This window comes from Cnephaeus nilssonii (assembly GCF_951640355.1).
Source record: "Cnephaeus nilssonii genome assembly, chromosome: X".
NCBI classification, from domain to species: Eukaryota; Metazoa; Chordata; class Mammalia; order Chiroptera; family Vespertilionidae; genus Cnephaeus; species Cnephaeus nilssonii.
The window spans coordinates 115924459-115941758 of record NC_137071.1 but is presented as its reverse complement, the minus strand read 5'-3'; the positions used below and the strand labels follow the sequence as shown (position 1 = coordinate 115941758).

The window sequence follows — 17300 nt, the reverse complement described above, 5'->3', positions numbered from 1 at the left end:
TACTGAAAATACTTCCAAATTCTTTTTGTATTTTTAAATAGTTTATATTATATAATCTTCCTTACACTCCAAATGAAATGCAGAATGGATTTCTGGTTTTCTATAACATCCACAAAGCACACATTTTCACTTTACAGTTGCCTCCACTAAGACTCAACATAGTATTGTGTCATTTGTAAGCAAGTGTCCACTAAATAATTGATTGGGGGGTAGGGGGGTTAAGATCTTTCAATTAGTGAGAAAAGAAGGAAACATTGGCCATACTGGGGAACAAGAAATTACCCTCAATTTAACTATTACTTAGACTCATGCTGATCTGAGCTAATTTGTTAACTTGAAATTTGAATTGATTCCTTATAATTATGTAATAACATACATAATTTTTGGTCTTAATTTTTACTTTACTTTTCTGTATATCTTAGAGTTTCCTAGTAAACAATCTAACTTTCATCATAAAGGTTGCTCATTTCTTCCTGAAGCAGAATTAATCTCTTCCAGTATATCATTATAGCAATTGATTTATATTTCTGTTGCAATATATGTATCACATTTTGTCATAATTATGTTTCCCATAGTATATTGTGAGCTCCTTGAGGGCAGGAACCGTGTCTTAATTCATCTTTTTTTTTTTTAATTTGCATCCATAGGACAAAGTTGAAGCCTGGCATGTAATAGGCATTGTATGAATGAGTGAGTGCCTGGTATATTAGGTACTGAGTGAATGAGTGAGTGATGGGTAAAATTAACACTATATATTAATGAAAATATATGTATTCTGAAAATGTTATTTCTCTGGTCTCTGTTTTATATTTGTTTATTAATTTGTACCCTGCCTACTGTCAAAAAGGATTTGAGGTATCTTATCTGTTCCCATGTGGGATATTGTCATTGAACTTTTATATGGGATATCAGAACTATTAAGCTAACTGTATTGGAGTAATGTAGAATAAACATAACTCCTTAGCATTTTTAGACAAGCGAACATTGGGGTTTTGACATCATTGATAACATGATCAATGCCTAATCATTTTCCCTGACCTCTAATTCCATCATTTTCCATTATGCTTGAATTGAATATATAGAGAGCCACATAGTTGATGCCAACATATTAATAGTTACAACATTGGTTTAGATCTTGACCTTGTTTTATATTTCTCTAGTCGGCGTGGTGCAAGCCTAATGGAAGATGATGAAGAGCCAATTGTTGAAGATGTTATGATGTCCTCAGAAGGGAGGATTGAAGATCTTAACGAGGGAATGGATTTCGACACCATGGATATAGATTTGGTAAGAAACTTAGTGATTTCTGTAAGATTTTCCAAAGTTTAGACCAGGGGTCCTCAAACTTTTTAAACAGGGGGCCAGTTCACTGTCCCTCAGATTGTTGGAGGGCCGGACTATAGTTTAAAAAAAACTATGAACAAATTCCTATGCACACTGCACATATCTTATTTTGAAGTAAAAAAACAAAACGGCAAAAACACCCGCATGTGGCGTGCGGGCCGTAGTTTGAGGACTCCTGGTTTAGACCCTTTGGAAATTAAGTTGGATATTTATTAGAGAAGAGAAATACTTGCCATGAGAAGTAAGTTTTGCAAAATCTATAATAATAAAAGCATAATATGCTAATTAGATTGGATGTCCTTCAGGACGAAGCTGGGGCTGCGAGGGAAGCCCGGGTCCCAGGAAACCAGTACAGGCAGCCGAGGAAAGGAAGGCCTACTTTTGCACAAATTTCATGCATCGGGCCTCTAGTCTACACTAATAAAAGCGAAAGATGCAAATTGACCGTACCTTCGCGACACCAGCCAACCGGGAGTATGCAATTTAACCCAACAAAGTGGCGGGTTAATTTACATACACAGGCACTGAGCAGCTTGGGGTGGGACACTTGCGTCATCGCCATGGCGACGACGCAGGCGTTCTGCACCGCCCCAGCTGCTCTGGGCCTTTGGGCAGTGTGGGAAGGCGGAAAGGTGGTGCCAGCAGCCAGGGGAAGGAAGACCCATTCTTGCATGAATCTTCGTGCATCGGGCCTCTAGTTATTAAATAAAATAGTTAAGTCTTTAGGTATATGAGAAGGGATTGAGGAGAGGGTGAGATTGGTGAGGGTATTAGATCCTAGTTTAAGATGATTAATTTTCAGGTTAATTTAGGAATATATTGATTTAAAGAATATATTTCATTTATTATATTAAGTATCATATCACCTTATAATTTTCCATTTATTCACCATCATTAAAACTACATTATTGCCTGGCTGGTGTGGTTCAGTGTTTGAGCATTGACTTATGAACCAGGAGATCATGCTTTGATTCCTGGTGGGCGCACATGCCCGGGTTGCGGGCTTGATCCCCAGTATAGGGCATGCAGGAGGCAGCTGATCAATGATTCTCTCTCTCCCTCTTCCTTCCTATCTGAAATAAAAAAAACAACATATATATATATATATTAAACACAACTACAGCCTTAGCCAGTTTGGTTCAGTGGATAGAGCATTGGCCTGGGGACCCAGGGGCCCAGGTTCGATTCCGGTCAAGGGCACATACCTGGGTTGCAGGTGCCTCCTGGGCCTGGACCCTGATTGGGGCTCATGCAGGAAGCAACCAATTGATGTGTTTTTCTTATCGATATTTCTGTCTTTCCCGCTCTCTTCCACACTCTCTAAAAATCAATGGGAAAATATCCTTGGGTGAGAATTAAAAACACGCGCACGCATGCGCGTGCGCGCGCACGCACACACACACACACACACACACACAAATACATTATTAACTTGCTACTACCCAGTTATTGAGATGAATTTTCATATTAGGTAATGAAATTACTTAAACTTTGAAGTTAAAATATATATAAGGGTATATTCTTTATTAATTATTACATCATATTTATGATTAGGCCTTTGTCATATACAAAATACTTCTACATCATTTTGCCACATGTCTCATTCAATTTTGTGAGGGAGATTGAAGCTTAGACAATTAGCCTATCCAAGGAGATAAAACTAGTAATCAGTAAAGCTGAGACTTATAACCAGGTCTTCTGATTCTACTTCCCAGTATACCACAATGAAATCTCCTTAACAGGAAGAAAAAAAAATTTTTAAATATGTTTTTAATGATTTTAGAGAGAAGGGGAGAAGGATGGATAGAGAGATAGAAATATCAGTGAGAGAGAAATATCATCAATTGGCTGCCTCCTGCACACCCCCTACTGGGGATCAAACCTACAACCTGGGCATGTGCCTTGACCTGAAATGGAACCATGGCCTTCTGGTTCATGGGACGACACTTAACCACTGAGCCACACTGACTGGGCAACAGGAAGAAATAATTACATGGTCTCTCTTCAGAGTAGTGTAACGTGGTCCCTTTAAAGGAAAATGATTCCAGGGGAATTTTTAAAGTAAAATGAAAAAAAAATGAGTTTTCCAGTTTTCTTTTTTTAGGATAATTTTCCATTAATGAATTGCTTTTGTTTTTATTTATTTTATTTTTTAGTTTGTTTATATAGTATTTAAATTATTGTAAGGTACAATTGCAACTACATGTTCCATGTGAACATTTAATGCTAATTAATTTCAATATTTCTGATTATAGATAAAGCAATTGTCAACTTTCTTCCTTTTTCCCCCTTTAGCCACCATCAAAGAACAGACGAGAGAGAACAGAACTGAAGCCTGATTTCTTTGATCCAGCTTCAATTATGGATGAATCAGTAGGTTTCATTTAAATGTACTGCAGGATTGCAAAATCAAAAGCATAGGCAGCCCTAAGTTTGAGGATGGAGAGCTGAGACAGCACATCAAGAATGGATAAAAACAATTGGAACAGGAGAAAAAGAGGCAGGCAGGAGTGATTTCCAGAGAATGAGAGAAGGGTGATGCAATGGTGGTGACAGATTTAAGTGCCTTTGAATCCCTGGCCAAATGGGACTTGTGTTAAGGAATTTGGACTTTTTCTTTAGGCTAGAGTTGCCCATTGAAGGATATTGAATGAGGGAGTGGCATGATCAGAATTGTGTTTCAGAAAGATTTCCTTGGCATTTATGGATGGATAGGATGAATAAGAGGAATAATAATCAGAATCATCTGAAGGCATAGTGAAAAATAGAACTTAAAGACTGATAATAAAGTGAAGGGGGTATTAAGATAATTGGTTGTTGTTAAGTATTGTCAATCCTATTTTTTAAGTACCTCTTATATCATTCCCCACTATATTTTCCCTGTCAATGCCTTGGCTATTTCAAGTCCTCCTTAGTTTTCACTTGGACCATTGCAATAGTCTTTAAATTGTTCTTGCTGCTACACCCTTCTTTTATGTCTCTTTTGGGATCATCTTTCCAAAATACAAATCGGATTCTTCTCTCACATATAGTTTTAGGTCTTTCATTGATTCTCTGCCCCCTCCCCCATTGATATTAAGAAAAATAATCTGACTTGTTGGCCTGGCAAAAAAGCTTTTTGTGATCTGGCTCCATCGCCAGCTTAACCTTGCCCCTTTCCTTACATGTATTCTGTGCTCCAGCTATACCAAATCATCTTCCTCTCATACACATTTTGTTCTTTCATGACTCTGTGACTTTGTATAAGTTTTTCTTGGTCAGAATTGCCCAGACCCCCTTACTCTTATAGTGAATTTCTTCTTTAATAGTTCTGACATTACCTAAGGAGTTTTGCCGACTTCTCCAGATAGGCACTTTTTTTTCTCAGCTTCTGTAACACATTGTATACACTTTTATTTTTATAATGACCAGATTGGTGTGGTGAAATCCTATCTAATAAAGAGGGAATATGCTAATTGACCTTCATGCTGTCACAAAGATGGTGGCACCCACAGCCAATAAGGAGGGAGTATGCTAATTGATTGCCATGCCCTCAAAGATGGCGGCGCCCAGTCCCCTCAGCCCTGCTGGGGCGGCAGGCACGTGACAAGGCTGGGCCGGCCCCCAGGTGGGCCCGGCCACTCTGTGCATGTGCCTCCGGAGTCCCCCAGTCCCCTCAGCCCTCCAGCCACTCGGATGGCGGCTGTCCAGCCACCCAGGGCCGCCCAAGGCTCAGGTAACCAGGGCTTGCCGAGGCTTGTGCTGCCGGCAGTGGCAGCAGCAGAGGTGTGATGGGGGCATCGCCTTCGCTTGATTGCCGGGTCGCCTCCTGCCCCTGAGGGCTCCCAGACTATGAGAGGACTGTGGGGATCCCTCCCCCCCTCCAGTGCATGAATTTCCATGCACCGGGTCTCTAGTAGGATATAACGCTCAATAGACTAAACTCCAGGCAGTGATGATTTTATTCATTTTGAATTCTGCCTAGCATAAGTAGGTGTTTAGTTTTATTTGTCAAGTGAATAAGTCAGTTAAGTGCCCTTTCATATCACTATGCTCCTTCCTAACTCTTACTACCTCTGGTAACCTCATCCTCTGAGGCCTGCCTTCTATGCCCCTATTTCTACCATTCTCTCCTTGCCCTTGCTCACCTCATAATATACTTCCAAATAGCTCTTAGAAGAATTTTGACTAATTCATACTAATATTATATTAGTAAGACCAGTTATTTGAACCAAAAGACAGTTTCATAGAGCAGCAGGTATAGAAAGAAATCTTTGTACAAGCCATCTGGGATCCTTTTTAAATTAGTGTTCTCAACCTCTAATGTGCATGTGAATTATCTGGAGGTCTTATGTAGATTCTGTTTCAGTAGGTTTGGTGTGTGGCCTGAGATTCTGCATTTCTAGCAAGTGTTAATGCTTCAGGTCTGCAGACCATACTGACTAGCATAGGGGACCTAGGCTTGCCCATATGTCTATAGTTTTAAAGACATATTAAAGTATACGATTCCCTGATAATCTAGGAGTATGTTTCTTCCCAATTTGTTAAATAAAACATGAAGGTAGTGATTGTAATGAGTAAAGGAATCTTTTCAAGCAGATATGATGAAATGCATTAGTTCAACAATTAATTGAGCTAAAAGTTCATGCTAAAGTGAATAAGATTGTTTCTCTGTTCTCAAGTTTATATTATAGTCCACCTTGACTCACTTTTGAAATGAAAAGGGCGGAAGCTAGTATTTGAGAGCTTATGTGCCTGACCCTATGCTAGGCATGATTTATTTTTGTCTTCTCAGCAACCTTGTGGTGGGATCCCAGTTTTACACCCAAGCAAACTTGGACTGAAGAGGTGATTCAGGAATTTGCTCAGAGTTACACAACTTTAGTGTCAGGGTAGTAATTCAATCTGAGTTCCAATTGATTTTAAAAAATCTTGTGCTATCTCTGCTGTTGTACTTCCCGGAACTATTATCAGACCTCATTTGGAAGAAACACCAAGAAAAGTAATTTAGAAATTGAAATGATTAACTATAGTCAAAATTGATACGGGCAGTTAGAGATTTCCTTTTTTTCCCATGTGTTTATCTAAAGCCAGGAAAACTTTAGGCATTTGTTTTCTTAGTTACTAGATTTGCAAAAAGGTGTTCTTTAATTCACATTACTAAAATAATGAAATAGCATTGTAAATTATGTCTATATATTTTTGTCATTTAACATTTAGAAAAAAATAGTCTGAGTGAAGCCAAAGATAGGAATCTGATCATTATTTATGGAAAACTTTTGGCATTCTTGTTTTTATTGAATATGTTATAACTAAGGGGATAGTAGTTTACAGGAAAATGAGCACATGCATCCATGTCTGTAGTTTTATAGTATTTCCACATGATGGCAGCAGTCACATAACTAAGTGCTCAGTCTTTAAAGGTTTATGTATCTTTAGAAGTCTTTGACTATATATATATATATATATATATATATATATATATATATATTAGTTTATTTTTAAATATACATTAAATTTTACCTCATATTATCTCAATAATAACTTAAGAAATTAAATAGAAAAATTTTTAATGCAAAGGTCTGTTTGCCCTTTATACAACAGCCTACATCTGTTTTTACTTAAGCATGTGATAAATGAGTAATTAAAACAATAGTAAAATTGGAACTTAAATCTTTTCATACCCAGTTCTAATAGAAAATTCTAGATTTATGATTTAGTTAATTTTATATCAGGAAACAACATTGGTTTATCCCATTGTACCACTGGTTGCTTTCTGCTACCAGTGAGCCAGTATTGCCACAACACACCAAAGCTTGCTGTTTGTATTTTTAAACATATGCTTAAGTGTTTTTTAGTCTTAACACAGAAACAGGTAGTTTAGGTCAGCACAAAAGAGAATGTGTCACTAATGTTATTCTCCTGTGTTGAAATTCTCTTATTACAAATATCTGTAGTATAAAATTGGAGAAAGAATTGTTCAGTATGATGGAGCTCAGTTACTGTTCTAGTAGAAGAATCTACTTATAACCCGGTTTGCACCCCCCAAAAAAATCTGTTCTGGTGGTTTCTAGTTAGGCACTGTGTTTGGTAAGAACTTGAGTTCATCTTCATGACACACCCTATGCTAAGAATTGCTAATAAGATTTTATACTCTACTTCATCATCGAACTTTCTCTTACCCAGAGTCATGAGTGTTATAGCTAGAAGGGACCTGTAAACATCTAGGCCTCTTGGGTGGAAACATTCTAACTACCTAAACTCTGACTCTAACCAAAAAAGGTGAGGACAAAGGATGAGTAGTAGTGGTGGTGGTTTTGGTGATGACAGGTAAGAAGCGGGGTGCATTAATATTCTTTGTTCTCATCACTGGGGATTCCAAACAAGTTTCATTACAGGGAGGCTGCAATCAGATAGATACTGGTTTCCTGGTCTGAAAATACACAATTCCTACAGATCAAAACAAGTCATGAATTCTGTGACTTTTGCTAAAGTGAGATTTAATTTAAAGTAAGAGTCCTCTGTAATCCCAGTCTTAACTCATTACCTCTAGCTTTTAATATCAGTCTTTACTAGGTTATTATAGTATTTCAAAGTATTATTTAATTATCATACATAGTAAGTGCTGGAATTATAATTGAATAGCCTAACTTTTAGTATATACAGCTCTAAGGTGCATCTTGTTCTTATTTAATGAACAAGGGGGAGTAGCTCCATTCATCATCTGCTTTTACTTTTCTTTAGTTAGTAACAAGTAATTACCGTATTTTCCGGTGTATAAGACGACTGGGCGTATAGAAGATTTTCCTGGGTTAAAAAGTCGTCTTATATGCCAGAAAATACGGTATTCGATTTTACCTCAGTTCTTTTCCCAGGAAAACTGGGAATGTACAAAAAAGAAGGCATCAGTATAAGTATGTTTGTCCAGATTTCATCTTACTTACTTGATTTCTTAAAAGTTGTAGTTCTGTCCTTTCAGGTCAGATTTTCTAAAGAAAACTTTCTACTTTCTACATATTTGTATTATCCTTGCATATATTTAGTCTGCATGTTCAAATGCTTTTTTAAAGAACCAAGTTTGCAAGACATTCTTAAGCTATTTTCAGCAAACCTGTGCCGGAAGTATATGTCAAGAAGCACATTTGTTTGTTCATTCAAGTGTTGAGTGCCAATGTTTTGGGCATTATTTAGGCATTTGGGGGATGTATAAACATAATTGAGACATGGTTCCTGCTTCTAGTTATATTTTTCAGGGTAAGTAGCATCTCGATTAAGTGTGTTATTTCATTATATATTGATTGTCATTTTAAATTCAGAATTTCATATCTAAAGGGCTATTTTTCAAAGTAGTTTTATTATCATGTTATTAAAATTAATGTTAATTAGTATTGTAATAATTCACAGATATATTTTACAAAGAAATGAATGACAATCTTAACGAGATTTTTTTTCCCTCTCTCTCATTAGGTTCTTGGGGTGTCAATGTTTTAATACCCGTACACAGTTAAATCTCTGGTGAAGTCATTTTCTAAGTGGAAGAGGAAATTTTAAAATAAAGTGTGGTAGATACAGTGAAATTCTGTACAGATTTTTCTCTAAGGAGAATATGACATGCTTACGCTTACCAAGATCAAGTGCATTGAGGGGCAGTTTTGTTTGCCTGAAAAAAAGTAAAGGACAAGTAAACAATTTGATGATAAGCTACAGTTTTCTTAGAAAGTAAATATTTTATTTATGCGCTGTTAGTTGGCCTTTGAATCAATTATTTCATGCTTTTTTAAAAGAAAATATAACAATCTGAAGAGACATTTGGTATAGACATGAATTCTCTCACATTTATTTACTGGGTGTACTAAGTAATGATGACCTCTGCTGGATTTCTGTTTATATCCAAGAAATAAAGTTAAGGATGGATTTATTTCCCTACCCTGAAATTATAGGATAGAATTGTTTTTAGCATTCTAAATTTAAATGCTTAAAACATCAATCAACAAAGCTTTCTTTTAAATATTGTAATTGTGGAGAAAAGTAAACTTATAAGCAGAACTTTTACAATTTTTTCATCTAAAATGTATTTTAAGATATTTTTAAAATCCAAGAGCTTCTCTATACTTTTCAGAAATATCCAGATGCAGTGAACTGCCAGAAGGTAACCAGTCTCAAACATGCTTATACCATTATCAACCCTGAAAGTTTGCTTGTCCTTTAAGATAAAAATGTAATGTTGTGATATTCCTTCCAGTAGTGCCACTGTATTTTGTCTCCAAATAAAAGAAGCTTATTGTAGTATGTTTGCAGAAAAATTCTAAACAAAAAATTATACAGCTTATTAGAGTGTGGGAATAGGGATCTAAATTTTAAATAAAATTATATATATATATAAATTGGTGCTGATTTTATAATTGCGCAGTTTGTTTAGTTTTTTCTTACTTTTAAATTCCAACTTAAAATTATGAGGTTTCAGAAATATATTGAAAGTTTAACAATGTTTAAAAATAGAAAAGCATGAGTGTTCATGCTTTAAAATGATTTTTAAATTTGTATTTTATATTGTTTTATCTATCTGTCTTTGCAAGCAGTCTTCAGGTTAAAGATACTTCTAACAGGTTACAGTACATTTCCTCTGTATGTAAATTAGATGGGATAATAGAATTCATAACCCATAATATTCTTTGAAAGCTAAGCTTTAAACTTCATTTTATGTCCTTTCACAAATAAATTAGTTTAAAACAGGAAGTGGCCACTTGCCATTTTGACATCAACTCATTTTGCGAGGCTTAGGCAGCTAGACATCGTTTAAAACAAAATATTAACTTATATTACATGTGTATCTATCTTTTGTCAGTCGTCTCTCAGTTCTTGAGGTATATTATTTTAATCATTCCATGCCTTAATATGCTTGCAATACAAGAATATCTTCAGATGGGGGTGAATACCAAAAGGCTTCAGTTCTTAGAGTCAAAAATCAACAAGCATTGGGCTGTGGTAGCCAAAAACCATAGGTTAGCTAAAAGATCATAAAGAAATTCAATTATTTTATTAAATCATGGTGAATAACAGATGAAACCATACTTGTCTAACAGATTTTCCATCAACGAATAATATTATGTGCAAAAGTATTGCCTATGTTGTTTTTCACACCACTGCATTTACTAGAACTGCTGAGAGGACTGTATATATGATTTTAAACCTAAGTTGATTTTTTTTTCTCATTCTTGAAAGAAGTACTTCTTTGTGAAAGCAGTTCTTACAGCTTTGTTTTCAACCAGCTAAAAATGTTTTATATATTACTCTAACCTGTTGTCCTCCACATTCTATTGTCCTAATTGTACTGTTTTCTGATTTGTATTTATGTCTTGAGACAGTAACTTTTTGAATAAAAATAAACCTACAGTGTGTTGTATGTTTTATCTTTTGTAATTGAAAGAGAAGGGTGGTTGTAAATGGTTTAGAAAGTATATCTATTAGCACACCTTTGACATGTTTGGGTAGAAATAATTTATAGAAAATAATTTCCATTTTATATTTTTCATAAATAATGTATTTTAAAATGAAATTAAATCCCTAATTGGGTTATTACTTTAAAGTAGAAACGCATGACCATTATTACTTTAACTAGGGGCCCGGTGCACGAAATTCGTGCACTGGGGGGGTTGTCTCCTCAGCCCAGCCTGCCCCCTCTCACATATTGGGAGCCCTCAGGGGATGTCCTACTGACGGCTTAGGCCCGCTCCCCATAAGGAGCGGGCCTAAGCGGCAGTCTGGCCTCCCTTTGTGAGAGACAACCAGGCTGATCAGGGAAAGGCACCAGCCCCATCACCCCGCTGCTGGAGCCACTGCCAGTCACCGCAGCCACCAAGGTGTTTTCATCAACATGGACTCCAGTCCCTTCACCAAGAAAAAATGACAACTTTCTTTAGGCATTTTCAAGATGTGTCTTTCATAGAATATGACATTTCTTTCTTTTTTTTTTTTTTTATCCTCACCTGAGTATATGTTGACTTTGACTTTTAGAGAGTGTGAAAGAGAAAGGGAAAGACAGAGAAACATCAAAGTGAGAGGAATACTTAGATTGCTTGCCTCCTTCATGAGCCCTGACCTGGGCCCCAGCCAGGGAGGAGCCTGCAACTTAGGTACATGCCCTTGATCAGAATCTAACCTGGACTCCACGATTGGCAAACCTAGGCATTATCCACTGAGCCAAACCGGCTAGGGCAGGGTATGACATTTCTTAGCCCTCCAGCAGCAGACCTTCGTTTTTTTTCTCCAGGAGTGTGGTGGAAAAGCCCTAGATCACCTTTTTGGATTCTTATACCCAAGTTACTAAGAATATTACCAGTGGCATACAGGGAGCTTACCCAATGAGCGGTCAGAAAAGGTATTTCCTCTGTAGTTCACACCTATCTCCTGTGATCTCTGGCTCCGCCCCTGCCAAGGCCTAAAGCCTCCAGCCCTTGGCAGGGGACCCCCAGCTGGCTCAATTGCCAGGCTCTGCCCCTGGCCAAGGCCTCAAGCCTCTGTTTGAGGCTCGGGCCCTGGGCAGGGACCCCCAGCTGGCTCCACCCCCAGCCAAGGCCGCAAGCCTCTGGCAGAGGCTTGGGCTCTGGGCAGGGACCCCCAGCTGGCTCTGATCTCCCGCAGGGGACCCCAGCTGGCTCAATCGCCCGGCTCCACCCCCAGCCAAGGCTGCAAGCCTCTGGCTGAGGCTTGGGCCCTGGGCAGGGACCCCCAGCTGGCTCCAATCGCCTGCAGGGACCCCTAGCTGGCTCCGCTCATGGGCTCCACCCCCCGCCAAGGCCTAAAGCCTCTGGCAGAGGCTTGGGCTCTAGGCAGGGACCCCCAGCTGGCTCCGATCGCCCAGCTCCATCCAAGGCCAAGGCCGCAAGCCTCTGGTCGAGGCTTGGGCTTTGGGCAGGGACCCCCAGCTGGCTCTATTGCCCAGCTCCATCCAAGGCCAAGGCCGCAAGCCTCTGGTCGAGGCTTGGGCTCTGGGCAGGGACCCCCAGCTGGCTCCGATTGCCAGCAGGGACCCCCAGCTGGCTCTATCGCCCAGCTCCATCTAAGGCCAAGGCCGCAAGCCTCTGGTCGAGGCTTGGGCTCTGGGCAGGGACCCCCAGCTGGCTCCGATCGCCCTCAGGGGACCCCAGCTGGCTCAATCGCCCGGCTCCACCCCCAGCCAAGGCTGCAAGCCTCTGGCTGAGGCTTGGGCCCTGGGCAGGGACCCCCAGCTGGCTCCAATCGCCTGCAGGGACCCCTAGCTGGCTCCGCTCATGGGCTCCACCCCCCGCCAAGGCCTAAAGCCTCTGGCAGAGGCTTGGGCTCTAGGCAGGGACCCCCAGCTGGCTCCGATCGCCCAGCTCCATCCAAGGCCAAGGCCGCAAGCCTCTGGTCGAGGCTTGGGCTCTGGGCAGGGACCCCCAGCTGGCTCTATTGCCCAGCTCCATCCAAGGCCAATGCCGCAAGCCTCTGGTTGAGGCTTGGGCTCTGGGCAGGGACCCCCAGCTGGCTCCGATTGCCAGCAGGGACCCCCAGCTGGCTCTATCGCCCAGCTCCATCTAAGGCCAAGGCCGCAAGCCTCTGGTCGAGGCTTGGGCTCTGGGCAGGGACCCCCAGCTGGCTCCCATGGGGGGGCTCCACCCCCAGCCAAGGCTGCAAGCCTCTGGCTGAGGCTCGGGCCCTGGGCAGGGACCCCCAGGTGGCTCTGATTGCCTGCAGGGGACCCCAGCTGGCTCTGATCACCTGTGGGGGACTCCCGCTGGCTCTGATCTTCGGCTCCAATAGCCCTGTTCCAACAACCGACGATCTCCGAGGCGCCAGCCATCTTGGTTAGGTGTATTTGCATATTTGCTTTCTGATTGGCTGGTGGGCGTGGCTTGTGAGTGTAGCGGAGTGATGATTTGCATAGTACTGTTTTATTAGATAGGATTTTTATCTGGTAAGGGTTAAACACTTAAAATAGTTGCATTCATCCGGGATACATTAGAGTGCCTACAATGTGCTCTGCATGTTAGAGATCTAACAGTAAACAAGATAGACCAGGTCTCCCCTCATAGATCTAGTGGTATAAACAAATAAGGAAAGAAAATAATAATAAATTGTAATAGTTGCGATCAGGGTGTGCTGAGCTGGAGAATGTGTGTTTGAGTCTAAATTAAATCTTCCTTAGTTAAGGAGCTTGTGCTGTGCATGGAGGTGAGTGAAAGACAACATTTGAAAAAAGAATTTGGTAATTGAACTCTTATTGAAAGCTCTTATAGTCTTCAGTGTGTTAACGGGATTTGCATTATACTCTCATTTGCATTGTGAACTGATTAAAAGTAGTGTAACACTGGCACATTGGTCATTTAGTATAGTTTGTAGATCATAGTATAAGACCAGTCTTCTATCATTAGGGATTCATAATTAACATATTAAGTGATAGTGAATAGCTGGGCACTGTTTTAAGTGGTTTCCATGCAGTAACTTATTTAGCATCATGATAATAGGCGATACATGTTATCACCCACCAATCTACCTCCTCTTTTTTCTTAATAAATCACGAGGCAGTGAGAAAAATGAGGCACAGTGAAGTTAAAATACCTTGGACAAATTTATATGGCTAGTAAGTGATGGCTGCAATTTAAGTCCCAAGAGCATTGACACTGATACATACGGATAGCATAGATAGCTGCATAAAGGTAAAATAGCACACTATTCATTGTGCCATGGTGAGGAAATGGACCTTCTTTAATTTGGTGCGAATCAACACTGTACTTAATATGCTACCCAGTTGGCTTCTATAAAGAGAATATAAATTAAATCTGAGCCCATCCATAGTTAGTTTCAAAAGTTGAGGGGAAGAATAGGAAAACCCAAAAGAGATGTCTTTAATATCCTGCCATCAAGGGAATTTATAAGGGTTTACATCAAGCATGTCAAACTCAAAGGCTAACACGGGCTAAATTAACAAAGTTAATAATCTGGCCACTGTGTGTGTGTGTGTGTACACACATCCTACCTAATAAAAGTGTAATATGCTAATTGACTGTACCTTCGCTATGCCCACAGCCAATCAGGGCACTATGCAAATTGACCCAGCAAAGATGGCGGCCCCCATGCACTGCCCTGTCCCCCATCGCTGAGGGACCCGGGCAATGGGGGGACCCGATCGGTCGCCGCTGAGGGACCCGGGCGGTCCGCGCCACCACCAGGGTCCAAGCCCCAACCCTGAAAGAAGGCGGAAGGCGGTGGCCAGAGCCAAGGCCTGGGTGCCTGCTGCCGGAGGAAAACTGGTGCAGGCAACCAGGTGAAGGAAGGTCTATTGCACGAATCTTCGTGCAACAGGCCTCTAGTATATATATATATAAACACACACACACACATACACATATATGGAAAAGCCAAGCAACCGGAATGACCGGTTGCTATGACGCACACTGCAGTGGCCAACGGGGGGCCCCCAACCTCCTGTGGCCCCTCCCCCCAGCTGGCTCGGCCCCCATTGGAGCAGGCCAGCCAGACCCCACCTGTGCATGAATTCGTGCACCTGGCCTCTAGTCATTAACATAAAGTAATAGCCCATTTTAATAAAAATATTTTTCCTTGAACATTAACTTACCAGACACTGAATAACTGCATAAATTAGTAAGTGTAACACAAATAAACCTATTTTTCTTGTTCTCCAAAAGCAAAATATTTCCTGTTGTGCACACCAAACAAGTCCATCCAAGACTAATGATGTGGCAATTGGCTGCTAAAATATTCGCTGCTAGTATTAGTGGAGAGAAACGGTGCGCCTGCGCATAAGTCATGTAAGGGAAATGAATGCAACACGATTATAGTAATCAGTCATTAGTGAACGTTGTAGTTTGTTAATAATGTATTACAGGATATTGTAAAAATTAAGTTATGAAATTTTTATTAAAAACATTTCTTACCGTTATATTGGCTGGACTGCAAAAATATTTGTTTTGTGAGCCATGAGTTTGACATGCTTGGTTTACATGGATGAATTCCAGGTCAAATAGATTATTCTGGTAGCTGTAATGACTCATCAAAAGAAAATGAAGCAATAAAGCCCAAGGCAAGGCCTCTGGTAATGAGGAAACTAGGTGATGAAGTTCACTATCACTTAGGTCAAACTACTGTGTGCCTGGCCTTGTGCACACTGCTGAGCAAAGACCAATAAGACAGATTTTGTTTTTGAATTGCTTACAGTTCCATTGGGGGTCGGTTTACAGATGCAAAACTAATAAAATGGAGTAAATTCAATATTTTTACTGGGTGTTAAGGAAGCCCGGAAATAACTGTGTACCTTTTTTTTCCTTTTGGTATAAAATTGATAAATGATGAAATATGCAAACTATAAGTATATGTATGGTGAGTTTTAACAACTGATTACACTTGTTTAACTCAAACCCCTATCAAAGATATTGAACATTACCATTAACACAGAAAGTTCCTTTCTACTCCTTACCAATCAATCCCTGCTTCTATCCCTTCTATGGAGGCAGCAACTGTTGTTGCTTTTCACCACAGATCAAATTTGGCTCTCTTCTAGAACTTGATATAAATGGAATCATATAGTAGGTATTTTTGTGAGAAGTTTCCTTCACTCAGCACGTTTCTGTGATTTATCCATGTTGTATGTATCAGCAGTTTATTCAGTAGTTGATGGAAATCTGGGTTCCCACTTTGAGGCTGTATGGGTAAAGCTGCTACTTGAGTTTAATTTTAAAATCTGAGAGGTGGGCTAGGTGAAAGGGGAGAGGGTGGGTGGCATGGTGAACAAGACACAATTCCAGGCAAAGGGGGCAGCATACCAGTAAACAATCATCAGGGATGCAAACTAGTAACTGCATAGGGGTGGGTGGGCAAGACTGGAAGATGTTTGGCCATCCACTACCTCTCATTAGCTTTAAAAGTGAAGGACATTCACAATTGGTATCTTTGGTGACTTGTTACATACATTGTTCTCAGAATAGGCAATACCCAGACAAGTAGGGTGCCTCTCAATGAACTGTGATAAATTGATCTGTTTTAATAATATGGATGTTTTAGTTCATTAGGCCTTATTCTATCATTAGGAAAAATAATGCTTTTTCTGCAGTTTCTCAGTTGTGTAGTTGTATTAAAAATGAGCTGTAAATTCCTAAAATATAGGTTCCTCAATTGAAGTCAGTTTGGAGCTTGATAGTATGAACTTAAAATGAAAGGTCAGCTACCATAAGTTTTACTTGATTGTTGTTTTTTTACCCTTTGCCAACTTAAGTTTAGGATAGGCATGAGGAGTTTAGTGACTCTTTGGCAAGTTCGCTTTTAAATAATTTTATAGTACTTATAGCAAAATTATAACTAATTTTGAAAAAATAATAGACTATTTGCTTAGTGTTTACTGTGTGCCAAACTATTTAAAGTGCCTCACTAGTTAATTCTTGCAGCAAATTTATAGTAAATATCCACATTTTACAGATAGGGAAACGTGCATAGTTTAACTTGCTCAAGTGATGGAGCCTAGATTTGAAACTAGGCCATCTGACTCCACAGTCCATGCTCTTAATCACCTCTCCATCTTTGTGCTACTAAATGTACCCATGCACTTGCCTTTGTATCCATATACACTGCATTTTCTTTTTTAAAAAATATATTTTATTGATTTTTTACAGAGAGGAAGGGAGAGGGATAGAGAGTTAGAAACATCGGTGAGAGAGAAACATCAATCAGCTGCCTCCTGCACACCCCCTACTGGGGATGTGCCCGCAACCAAGGTACATGCCCTTGACCGGAATCGAACCTGGGACCCTTCAGTCCACAGGCCGACACTCTGTCCACTGAGCCAAACCGGCTAGGGCTACACTGCATTTTCTTTATAGTAGATAAGCTATCGTATGTAAGACTGGATATCCCTCTCTCCTCCCCAGCATTATTAGTTTCCCCTTCAACTGGTTCATTCCTAACATCCAAACATCGATCTTCAAAACTAGAGGAATAAACATCCC

At 40.0% G+C, this 17300-nt stretch overlaps 1 protein-coding gene across 11 annotated transcripts in view; it reads left to right on the top strand.

Moving 5' to 3' along the window:
* The window catches only part of STAG2 (STAG2 cohesin complex component), a 157290-nt gene extending 146574 nt beyond the window's left edge, over window positions 1-10716 (top strand). For all 11 annotated transcript variants that reach the window (XM_079765723.1, XM_079765718.1, XM_079765719.1 and 8 more), the window contains 3 exons: window positions 1161-1287; window positions 3640-3717; window positions 8791-10716. In XM_079765723.1, coding sequence (XP_079621849.1) covers window positions 1161-1287; window positions 3640-3717; window positions 8791-8814 — 229 coding nt within the window. In that variant the 3' untranslated portion in view covers window positions 8815-10716. The remainder of the gene's footprint in view (window positions 1-1160; window positions 1288-3639; window positions 3718-8790) is intronic.
* The last annotated feature ends 6584 nt before the right edge of the window (window positions 10717-17300 follow it).